This window comes from Oenanthe melanoleuca, chromosome 28, assembly GCF_029582105.1.
Source record: "Oenanthe melanoleuca isolate GR-GAL-2019-014 chromosome 28, OMel1.0, whole genome shotgun sequence".
In the NCBI taxonomy this organism is placed as follows: Eukaryota; Metazoa; Chordata; class Aves; order Passeriformes; family Muscicapidae; genus Oenanthe; species Oenanthe melanoleuca.
In genome coordinates this window covers 5,651,226-5,663,801 of record NC_079361.1, presented here as the reverse complement: position 1 = coordinate 5,663,801, position 12,576 = coordinate 5,651,226, and the positions used below count along the sequence as shown (strand labels likewise).

Below are 12,576 nucleotides of genomic sequence, written 5' to 3'. Positions count from 1 at the left end.
TAAAAAGAAGAATGCAGAGTCTGCTTGCTTCACTCACTTTGAGACTGTTGTGATAACCACAGAAAACTTGGTTTTATTGAATACTAAGAAAACAAATAACTCAACCAACAAGCCAAGACCAGCAGAGTAAGATGCAACATTTTTGTAGAAACAATAGGTGAATATACAGTTTAAATAATTTAATTAAGTCCTCACTTTTGTGGGATCATTTTTTTCATAACATGCCAATAAGTAATCACAAGGAACAACAACAATATAGATAATTCTTCAAGGCACAAAATCAAAAGTCACTTTTATATGGTCGGGCCAGATACAGATTAGCTGGGAGACTCGCTCTGAATGCTGGACAGGAGCATAGCCAGCCAACACAACTATGAAAATAAGTTAAAATGACCTGCTGCACTGGTTAGGATAAGAGTTGCTTAGCTAAGCTCACCGTAGCAGATAGTTTATCTTATGCTCAGCTAAATACATACTACATGGAAAAAAAAAATTCAATTAACTGAAAGTAGCAGGAAGCTTAAAGCTCTCACACCAAGATGTATTTACTGCTCACAGCCGCAGAGAACTACTCCAGAAATAATTTCAACAGCACTGCGCTGCCTGTCCCAGGAAGCTCCTGCCAGACCAATAATCTCCCGCCGCTGAAGGAAGGAACATCAGCAGGTTGGCAGGCAGTGCTGAGCACCACACATGGCTGTGACATTATCACCACGCCAAGAGCAACTGGTACAGAACACCAGAGCAGAGACATGCAAAGGCATAGAAATAAAACTTCTTTTGAAGTTATAAAAAGCATACATTAGAAATGTGAATTCCTTTGGACACTGCAATTACTCACACGTCGCATTTCTGTTAGTGCTGAGATCTCAGTTCCTACAGGGGTCAAGTAACCTGATAGAGTCTATAGGAAAAGGATATAGGAAAAACCTTAGGAGGACCATAGCAACAGCAATAATTCAAATATATTTAAAGTTCCAAAGGTTTTTGGTTAGGGAAAGCAAATAAAAGTAAAGAAAAAGACAATAAAATTTATAGAAAAGGTGAATGTAGTGACATGACAGAAGTACTTCTTCAATTCAGTTTCAGAAATGCACTGACATGCTATTGAGGAAAGGAACAAAGCAGGGTCAGGCATCAGTAAAGTGGAATTAGCAGTGATGGATACAAGACTACCATGAATACATGGACTGCCATGCTACAAAAGATGTACCCCAGAAATCAGGAAGCCATCACTCCTCATTTAGCCATTAAAAAATGTTATGTTTCCATGGAAGGAATTTGGTACCGATCACTGCCAGGGACAGGCTGCTCAATCAGCTTTCAATATTTGCTGTTACAAGTTCCCTGACTCAACCTTCTGTACGATAAAAGGATTACATTTTATGCTAGATTTTTTTCAGCATTATTACTCCTTGGTTTATAGAATATTTTACTGCATTTTTTCTTTACTTACTGTCTTGGTTGTTGAAAAATTAGCTATATTTTCAAATGTTAAAAGAATTTTGTAAGAGGAGATAAGAAAAAATATTGGCAGTTCTTTATCATAATACTAAAAAAAACCCATACAAAATTCATACTCAAGGCCCATAATTTTAAAGCAAATAAGTTCAGTATTATGAACAACAAATTGCTGACTTACGTGGATGGGTGTGTTCCTGTCTGTGGGAGGGATCATATCTGGAGATAACACTTGTGGAGGATCAATCCCTTTGCTGACCTTCTGCTGAATGAGATACATGGCGAGTGCAAACTGGTCTTTACTGAGTTTTCCCATCTGTCTTGTGTCTGCTAAAGCCCTGATAAAAAAATAGAGCATACTTACAAACAAGAAAATCTTATTTCTGCTCTACAAAAAGCCTGAAATACATATACACATGTAATTTCTTTTTGGTTCATCCTCATCAGAGCTTATTTACACTAGTTAGCTTTCCATGAACAGTGCAGTATTTTATTCCACATATTTAACTGAACAGAGTAGCATTAATCTGAGAAAATATTTAGAGCACTAGAGCTTCAAAAGACAGTAACAATTCACAGTCTGACCTATTGCTTCCCCTCCCAGAAAAGCAAAGGGAGCATTTATTTCTCCCTTAATTTTCCACATAGTCCACATATTGCAGTATTTGGACAAGTAAAAGAAGGTGGGGATTTTTGTTTCTGGCATTTTTTAATGTTAGGATCACATTCTGAATCTGAGTTTCCAGATCTGCAAGTTACAAAAACACAGGCAGTATGGAATTCTTACCATATATGTGCTAGAAGATTCTGAGACAGACCTGAATGCATAAAAATGTCCTTTACTTCTTGGCCACTCACAAACCCATCCATGTCTGTGTCTGTTTTTAAGAAAATTTCATCATACCGCGCTTTATCGGACATTGGTACCACCCAATTCACAGCTGGCTGCAAAACAAAATTTGGTATTTCAAAAGAACTGAAACAGTCTTTATGAACATACTGAGTATATACGACATTATCCAGAACCGGGTGTGCTGAACATCTTGCATAGCCCAGTCTGACTGTATTTGCAGTGCACGTTTTAACTTCACACTTTTTATCTGAATAAAAATACTGATAAACAGCTATTCATCAGTTGAAAAGCATTAATTCTTTGGAAATACAGACCTAACTAGGCATATAAAGTACTCATGCTAATAGCAGATTTAGAAGCAGACTAATGATTTATTTGGTATTAAAGCAGATACACAAAACCTTTCTATTGTTTCACTTTCTTCATAAAGTGAAAATTCTCCCTAAGATTTGCTACCTCACGGTTACTGATGAACATTCACCTGATGTTCTTCCAAGTCTTACCACTCTCATTTCACATTCTCCACTCAAATCATCCAAACACAACAACTCACATGAGGCAGATTTATTTTTCCTACAGTTTACAAATACTTAAAAAATAAGAAAGAAAGATGTGTACCTGTGTTTGTTTGATGTGCTTGGGAGACAAGCTCCCTGGGCTGTTCAGACTGTTGTCACTGCCATGGGATGGTGTGGAACGGAGGCTGTCTTTTGGTGGAGGACTCGCAGGGAGAACAGGAACTGCACCAGGAAAGACCGGTGTCTTCTTTCTTTTAGAAGGTGGTATGAGAGAAGGGGGCAATCGTGAAGGAACTGACTCTTTCTCAAGAGCTCTATAAACCAAATGCATTGCCTGCAAAGGCAAAAAGGTCAGATAATATTCACAATTATTAGAAAAAGCAACGAGATCCTCCTGTGTCAGTCATTTACTACTACATAAAATAAAGACAGTAAGACTAGAGACCAGACCAACCAGAGCAATTAATTTTGAATGTAATTCCAACAAGTTTAATCTTGACACAGACAAGAGTCAGTAGATGGATTTCAGAAAGGTCATTTAATAGCTCCATCTTAACAATTTAAATCAGAATAGTCAATTGTAGCAAAGAAAGCTGCAAAGCTCTTGAGAAAGAAATGAGCTATTTACTCTGACAGACTAGGCAGCGAATTGAGATTTTAAAGCAACCTACCACAGCAAATTCATCCTTGTCCAGGTGACCATCTTTATCAATATCACTGAGATCCCAGACCTACAGCAATTAAGATTAAAAAATGATTTGCAGACCAAGTTACATTTTACGTATTCATCGTATTAACATGCCATCTAAAGGGCTCCTTGTAGATTTTGGTTAAGATCACATTAGTTATATTACCTATCCAAGCATTCTCTGATGAAACAGACTGGATTAGAGTTTTCTGGTCACAGGAATCAACACTGGCTCTAACAAATTCTGGCTGCACCACAGGCAAGTTTTTCATCTCTCTATGATGCAATTACGGAGCCATCAAGCTGAGTAAAAGCATTCAGAGGTGGCTTTTCAGAACTGCCCAGAGGGTGTAGGCTAGCAGATAATTCAAATTCCTCACAAGAAAGTTCAGTAGAAAAGTCAATCTCTAATTCCTATTTCATTCCTAGTTGATTAGGGTTTTCTACTAAAAGCTAAAACTATGTGAAGCTCCCTCTGGCCCCCTGAATTTCTTGTTGGAGAGAATTTAAGCATTTATCAGGTATAGTTCATTATTAGGTTAGGCACAGTCAACAAAAGAGAGATATAGAATTTTGTGAACTCCAACATAGTACTGTTTTATCATCATTGTGACCTGGAGACAGTAGAGTGTACAAAAAGCCAAGACTTGAGGCTCAGTTGTGAGAACTTTGCTTTATCACTGGACCCTTGACAAATTTAAGCTCGTTGATTAGTCCTTTGTCCATTTTCTCAGTGCCTTATCTTGTCCACAAATTTTTTCTGGAAGAGGCAAAAGCTTCCTGAATTTCTATTGTGACAATAACAAGATAAAATCCAAAGCCCTTCAAGACTTCACGAATTATACTTAGATTTTGTAGATAATACAGAGCAAGAGGCACTTCTTCCTGAAGAGATAAAAGTATGTAACTTGAAGAGCAAATAGAGCTCTTACACAGAAAATACTCATTCTCAGAAATATCAATGTGCAAAGCATTAAGGAATGTGTTTTTAATGGAGGCAGAAAAATACTTTTCAGTCTGCTTCCCTTACAAATATACAATGTATGCACTAAACTCAGACCTTGAAAGTATTCATAAATACACATGAAAGAAAAAAAACAACTTCACAATCTGTACTACAAATAAAAGAGGATGTTTTAAGGTATTCTCCTGTACAAACAGGGGATAGATTTAATGCTATGTCTAATAACTCGTAAAGAGAAGACAGCAGAATCTGATGTTTAACAGCTATTATAGCTCAGGCAAGCTTTGTCTTGTTGTTAAACAATCAATACCAAATTTCCAGCTCTTAAATGAATGGAGAGATAATTAAGCCAATCTACTCCAGGGCCAAAATTACTACTCTTGCTCCTATTACTAAGTGGAAGACTTCAGAGTCGTAACACTTCTGCTTTATAGCATGTACACGATGCAAATCTCAACCAAAACCTAATCTCTGTCGATAAATTACATTTTTAACGTTGCAACTATGAGAAGCTAAATAGAGACTAGGTAAATCTAAATAACTTACTTACCCGTCCGAGGATATCAAGAGGTAGCTTTGAATTCATCAGTACTGGTTTTACTTTGTCTCCTGAAAGTAAACCATTTACTGGCAAAAGGCTTTCAAAAATACCATCAAACTTTGCTTTTTCTTCCACCTAGTTGGTAAGAAATAGTCTGAATAAGTAAAAAAGTGTGTCTGTGTGAGTAACGAAAATGAGATCTTGCAAGAAATTAAGACTGGTCAGTAATGCATCCATCCTAAATTTCCAAGCTTTCTTGCAAGCGCCTCTGTACTGTATTTAAATGTAAACCCACAGAGAAAGCTTTGAAATTAAGCTCCTAAATCTAAGGTTATGATAGCCAAGAGATTTTACCATGCAGCAGACAAGTGCTTCTGTTTTTAAGAAACTTTGATTAACTCTACAGAACTGAAACTTATTCTTCCCACTTAACCACAAGTTTTTTCATTAAATTTCTACCTTTTGGAAATGTTTGCAGTTGAAAATTACCTAAATATAAATACCCCACATATGCATTAACAGTTATTTTTTCCAAATTATATATATTGCCTATATCACTGAATACTAATTAGAAAATAGGAACTTAAAGTTTAAATTAATAGTTCAGACTGGTTATGGTGAAGTACTTTGCTGTTCTCCTTAATACAAAGTGCTTAACTTTGTAGGATTCTGGAAGGAATCCAGGCAGAAGATAAAAATTCATTGTCTGAAAAACATTACACCAGTGGTTGCGAAAGGGTTAATTATAAAACTACACCTTGGTGCTCTCTATTGTGCACAGTTTGCACAGAATGGGAGGACTTCTGAAATGGGAAATACACTTGATACAAAATTCTCCCACTGGGAAAACTACACACAAGAAAAATATTTACCTCTAAAAACTGGATGGAATGTGTTCTCTTTTACACTTACCCTAACAGCCCAGTGAGTCTCTGTTGAGGGTGGTGTGATCAGCAAAGGACTACTAGTGTCATGCTAAAAATTAGAAAATTTTTTATTTTTATATGTACACATTTTTATTTAGATAAAATAAATACACACACCTCTGTCTCTTATCCTTACTAATTGCACTAAGTTAGAGATGGTTATAGACATGAAGCTTAACTACATTGAGGAAAATAGGCTGCACACGTACCTAAATAAAAGTCACACTCATTCAATAGCCTTACAGTACTTGGGCAAAGACATTCAGTAGATGTATCCGGTATCCAAGCACAGAACCAGCACAAGCCAAAGAGGTTCTGCTGCAGTTACTGCAGGGCAAAGCTGCAGTGGTGCTTTTTACTAGTCTTTCCTGTTGACCCAGCCCCAAAATAGCATTTTTTCTTTCCTTTTTTTTCCATAAATTCAGAGCTCAGCCACATCAGCTTCCTGACCAAACCAACCAGATACAAACTCACTGCAGTCCAGGAAGGGACCAGTTTCTTGTCACTCAGCATGACAAGACTGTGGCAGCCTTTGCTGCTGTATCCTAAGGAACTGTTTGACAGCAGCCTGAAGCCCTAGAACCGTGATATTTATAAAATAGAAGATTATTCCAATGTTCCAACTAAAGCTTTAGTTCCCATTAAACACATACCTGCATTTAAGTGCATATTACTTACAAATTTAGGAGGTGGCACAGTCAAATTCAGACTGCTCAGGTTTACATCGTGGCCATTCTGTGCACAGGCTACAAGGCGCAATGCAATATAGAAACCCTACAAACAATTGTGTTGTCTATTAAAGACCAGTTCAAATCACAAAAAATAACCTGCTTACGATTTTTATTAATACTGTTCATGCGCAACTCAAAAGAACAACAGTAAAAAGAAACCCCAGATGCACAGACCCATGATGACAACTACCCCTTTGCTTTTAAGGACGAGTCAGAAAAAATTTTACAGTAACAGGAAACAAAGAGGAGAAAACTGGAAGCCAGCTTTTATGAAGAACTCTCTTCTAAATAAAATATAACAATTTTTCTTAAAAATTAGTAATGTTTTGAATTTATTTGTATCTACAAGTAACTTGCTATTTGATATTCCAAGCCATTTTTAGTAAAAACACAAACTTTTTCATGCACAAAAGTCTTCTAAAATCAAATCACACTTTTCATTTGTGACTCAATGACTGTGTATCTACATAGTACATACACTGGTTATTTACAAAACAAAAGAGATACAGAAAATTAGAACCAAACTTTTCTGCAGCTTCACTGAGTAATACACTTGGATACAAGCAGTGCTGGGGAAAAACTCATCTTATAAACAAAAACTCAAGCCTGAAAAAGATAAAGATAACTACTAGTGGTGCCAGGGCTTGATCAAAACAAGGCTAATCTGGGAAAGGTAATAGCGGAAGTCTACATGAACATTTCCTTTACCTGCTTATCTAAGTATCCTTTACCCTCTGGGTCAGCCAAATCCCAAATCTGTGGAGATACAAAATAAAAGCCACTGTGAATTCCAAAGAAAACTTAGCTCAACAGTTCCTGCTGTATGTCTTCTTAAAGAGTTCATTCGGCTGTCAAGTAATGACATACAACGTTACTGACTTGTTAACAACAAATTTTTACACAAAATACAAATTTTCTTCGTAAATTTTTCCTTTCACTTAAATTAATTTTACAGACAATTACTGCATTATCCAAACCCTTCAACTTACTTTTCCAAGGGTGACATCGGAAAGACCAGATTTTTTAAGAAACAGAGCAGCTTCACTTGCCCCAACTCTCCCTGTGTATGTTGGATCTACCTGAAGGAGAAAAATTAACATTTAATTAAAACATGACTGCTGTGAAAGCAGATTTAAGAAATGCAATGTCCCATGCCTCTAGGTTAAAAGGAGTTACACAAACTGCATCACCACTTGGAATTCACACAGTTTTAGCACTGCAATGGGGAAAAGAAAGAGAAGGAAATCTTGGGGAAGAAACTGCACTTTATTTTTACTTTTTTTAAAGAACATACCTGTTTGTAATATGTTTCATATATTGGATTCCCAGTAGGAAACTGAAACACAAGTAAGAAAACAGAATAAACGACAATCAGAATTGACAGGAAAAGAAATGTAAAGCACTTTGTGTATTACTTCCATCAAAAACCTAAAATACTGTGTAAATTTGCTGTGTTACAAACTGGACACTTGGAATTTAAGTGTGGATAACAGGGATCCACCAAGACCACAGGCTATTGTCATCTCTTAGAACTTCTCATTCATCTGGATTCCTACCTCTCCTCACACTTTTACTTAATGACACTACATTAAGGATAAGGTTTTGAAGAACAGCATTGAATTACTTGACAAAGTATTTCAGATCTCAGTATGAGAAGTACTGATAACAACGGCCCAATTTTCAAAATAATGCTAACCTGACTACCTCCTGCACTGTATCCATCCTTACAAGATATTTTCAGCAGACAATTACACACACACACGCACAAACAGAGCCCTGTGCCTGTGTTAACACATTTTCAGGACTAGGACCTTAAACTGAAACAGAGTAAACAAAACAAAATAAAACAAACAAAACCCCAAACTAAAACATATACATATATAATGAACGGCAAATTAACAACTCCCATAATTCTCTGACAACGCTTCTGGAGGATTTTAACTTGGTGTAATCACTGCACTGCACAAAAGCTGTGGACCCAAGGGAAGCTCTGCCTTTTCAGTGTACTACACAAGCAGATCCCAATCCCTCTTGCGACATTCCAAGCAGATGGGAACTGGAATGCCAAAAGATGCTGAAGCTCCAAAACCTATCTTCTCACTTGCCTCCCACAGCTGCCTACAGGCTGTGAGTTCTAGCCCTGTGCAGGCTATCCCTCCGCACTGTTCTCCTCAGCCTCAATGCCAATCAAGTCAAAAACAGATCAGTCCTTACACCACTCAGAGGCCTTAAAAAGAAAACAACAGAACAACCCAATAAAGAGTTTAATGAGCGAGACGAAGAGATGTCACAAAACCTGCTTGGGACAACCACTCTCCACCTCCAGGACAGCAGTCAGACACCCAAAAATGAGTATTTCACACTAAGTCCCATCACTACTACTACATCCCCTGCCAAATGTCATCTTCTTCCTTGTCATCCTCACGGATTTCCAGATGTTCTGCCTACTCTGAGAGGAAGGAAGGCAGAAACATGATGAAAGAAGAGACCAACCAAGAACATGAAAATTTTATTTTACGCCAAGAGAACCTTCTTGTGAGTTACAATAAACATGCTAAATCTTCACTTAAGGAACTATCCATAATAACTAAGTTCTCTGAACCGAGCACAAGCAAACACTGACTCTCTGAATATTGCAGCTCTATTTGAACAGAAAAATCCTGCATTTTCATAACGGTTTCCTAGTTGCCTTGAATGTATTTCACTTATATCCATCAATAAAATAAGCTACCGCATTTTCCGACATCAGCATCCTCTGGAAGCTCTCGCTCTTCCTGATGGCAGCCGGGATTTCAGAAGGATGCTGCAAACATAACTCATACATTTGACTATTCTTTGTGCTGGCATGTAAATGATCAGTACATACAAGCATTGTGTTCCTGTCCAAGCAGGAAACACATCATTCAGAGAAAAGGTGGAAGTAGGAAATACCTTGTTCCGCTCTGAATAAAACCCAGGATGTTTTCAGCCAATTATCACTAAACTAGGCACCTCTTGTTTATCAGAAAGCTCAGACAAGAGATTCAACCATCAACTACAAGCTCCTCTAACTGATGCGGTGAGTGACCCAGAGCATGCAGAGACTGGTTTCGTACCAAGATACAGAGCAAACAGCTCCAGCAGCAGGACTAGATGATCTCATCCTATCACTAGACATTCCTGTCACCCTTCTTTGATATTGCCAGCCAATACGTGCAGCTGATTTACCTGGTAGAGGTGGCAGGAAGCCAGGGTGATGTGCTTCGATGCTGTGAAATTTCATCTACAGCAAATTATTCACCAAAGCACTGCTGGAAAGCACTTCAGGGTCAATTCTCTACTTGCAGAATTTTACATAGATTCAGCCTCTCTGACTGATTTACCTAAATGACTACACCTCTGTGATGAAGCAGACCAGACAAAATGGGTTCAAGTGATAAAAATAGCACAGTTCTCTATCTACCCATCACCACATGGTGATGATGGTGACATCACCATCATTCAAGAGGATTCTGTAATTTGGTGACAACTGCAGATGAAGGACCAACACAAGAGTGTCAATGCCAGCAGAGACAAAAATTTTCAAGAGTGTACAGTTGACGATGTCAAAGCACAACCTGTTAGAAAGGTTCCGTTTGACTGTTTATCCATCCTGTGGTTTCTATGCCTGCTCTATACTCCCCAAAACATCACCTCTGACCAACGCTTTAGACGACCTTCCAAACAGGCCCTTCAGAGCCCTAGTGCCTCGTTGTTTAATCTCCAAGTTGATTTCCTGTTCAGAAGTTCAAGCCATACCTGCACACTCACGACAGATGCACACACTGCGTTTGTGGTACACAGTGCGCACGCACGGATACTGCTCCAAGTCCCTTAGAGCAGCTCTGGGGAATGGGCAGGAGTAAGCGCCTGCCACCACAACAATTCATACAGCCAATTTTCTTTCCTGAGGTCATCTCGGGGCCACAAAGAGCTCTGGATCACATCAGCTATTTAAAATAAAATTATTATTATAGTAAATGATCAATGATAAAATATGATCAAATATTTTAAGCTGCTTGAATTACCCATGTGGTTTGCAGCACTTAATATGTTGGTAACAACAGTCTTATTTTATATCTTTCTGAGTGGACATGCCACAACATTACAGCATATGCAGCCTCTCCTAATTCCATTTCTGGCATTTAATCTAATGAACACACATCTCCTTAGTAATCATAAAACTGTGGCTATTAAAAGAGGAAGTTTATTACTTTAAAGGTAATTCTGTTTGCTGCCCCGATTACAGCTGGATTACTCTTGACAGCTCCCTATAGGAAAACAAGTTTTAGAACTACAATGCTTGCACTGAATTAGTTGGAAAACACTATAAAAATAAGTTTAAAGAAAGTGGTCCTTTAATCCCCTAAACCTAAAATTTTCTGTCAAGAGGAATACCACTGATGCCAGTCTCTTAAAGAGCAACGAGAATTTAAACAACAGAGAAACTTGATTTCTAAAGTAAATATTTTATAATTATTTGATTTTTACGGATGTACTACAGAAGTTTCACAGCTACAGACACTTTCACGTCCAGAGTTTGACTTACATATTTTGCACTACATTAATCACTTGAAAATTTTTTGTAAGTTTGTGTGCACATGCATGTTTCCAGATGTTTCTGAATATGTTCACTTAATCAAACCTATGTTAATGAGGACTCCTGTTAAACAGAAGCTAAACAGCAGTACACGTTCTTAGTAAGACACGCGGCAAGTAATGTTATCCAATTCCATTGAGAGATAAATGTTTAGAGCATCACAACTCAAAGATCATTATTAAAAGGAAACTGATATATTTAAATAACCTGAACTACTAACAGGAGTCATTTGGAATGCCTGATTGGTCTAGGCACAGTGTAGAAAATAGTTTCAATTTCAAGACATTAAGTGTAGTGGGGTAGTATTGCTTTTCTTTTGCTTTAAAGCAAAGAATTAAACTGACTCTCTTCACAGGAATATGGAAAATAATTAACGGCGATCACACTGCTTAGGCTTGAATTATTCGGGTGACAAATCAATGAAAAAGCTTGGAAGAACAGAAATCATCCCAGGGTTCCCAAGCATTCAACCAGAGCTGGAAACAGCCTCTCGCAAGGATCAGGGATATGTGTCCAATGCCCTGCCCTGAAGAAGCTCATCCTCCTCCTGACAAGCGAGCACCTCCCGCCCATCCCTCACCCCCTGCCAGTGGCCCCAGCCACGGCCGCGCTCCTCCATGAATCTCCTCAACGCCCTACACAGCCACGACACCCTGTCACAGCAGCTCAGCAGCTACAGGCGGCATCAACCCGCCGCTACGGACAGGAAAACGGGGTGACGTGCGGAGCACCAGCCCTTGCCTTCAAACCCCTGGCCTACGGTAATCCCGACGGCTCGAGGTGGGGAAGGGCCACGAGACCCTCAGCCCCTCACCAGGGACGCAGCTCCAGGGCCTCCATGAGGGGATGGCGCCGGCACAGCTTGTGGCTCTTCAGCAGCGTCTCCCCAAGCCCCGGGGTACGGCGGGGGCCGCTGGCCGCCCTTGCCCCGCCCGGGTCCCGCTCCCCGCCGCGCCCCGACCCTCATTCCCCGCGGGCCGAGCCCCTCCCAGCACGGGGCCTGTACTCAGAGCCAATCTCGGCCCGGCTGCACCCTGCTACGGTGCCGCTGCCTCTCCCCGTGCCCGCCCGGCCGCCGGTGCGGAGGGCCGCGCGTCCCCTCGCAGCCCGGTACCTGCTGGCTGAGGGGGATGAGCGCCGCCATCTTCCTCCCGCTGGGTCGGGCCGCGGCCGGGGCGGAGCGAGGGCCGGGAGGCGGCGGCACGGCCGGGCCCGCGGGGGCGGTGGCGGTTGAGGAGATTTTTAGATCATTACTTCGGATTCAATCATCCCAATC

General features: G+C 39.7%; 1 protein-coding gene across 6 annotated transcripts in view; it reads right to left on the bottom strand.

The window, feature by feature from the left end:
• Positions 1–12,464, bottom strand: part of EPS15L1 (epidermal growth factor receptor pathway substrate 15 like 1) — a 46,231-nt gene extending 33,767 nt beyond the window's left edge. For 3 of the 6 annotated variants that reach the window (XM_056512974.1, XM_056512975.1, XM_056512978.1), the window contains exons 1-12: positions 12,415–12,464; positions 7,977–8,018; positions 7,672–7,761; positions 7,391–7,438; positions 6,630–6,725; positions 5,938–6,000; positions 5,035–5,160; positions 3,504–3,563; positions 2,933–3,166; positions 2,249–2,406; positions 1,643–1,799; positions 842–904 (exon numbers count right to left, since the gene is read on the bottom strand). In XM_056512974.1, the coding sequence (XP_056368949.1) occupies positions 842–904; positions 1,643–1,799; positions 2,249–2,406; positions 2,933–3,166; positions 3,504–3,563; positions 5,035–5,160; positions 5,938–6,000; positions 6,630–6,725; positions 7,391–7,438; positions 7,672–7,761; positions 7,977–8,018; positions 12,415–12,444 (1,167 nt within the window). In that variant the 5' untranslated portion in view covers positions 12,445–12,464. The remainder of the gene's footprint in view (positions 1–841; positions 905–1,642; positions 1,800–2,248; positions 2,407–2,932; positions 3,167–3,503; positions 3,564–5,034; positions 5,161–5,937; positions 6,001–6,629; positions 6,726–7,390; positions 7,439–7,671; positions 7,762–7,976; positions 8,019–12,414) is intronic. The other 3 variants (XM_056512976.1, XM_056512977.1, XM_056512979.1) reach the window with 1 other exon arrangement.
• Between the last annotated feature and the right edge of the window lie 112 nt (positions 12,465–12,576).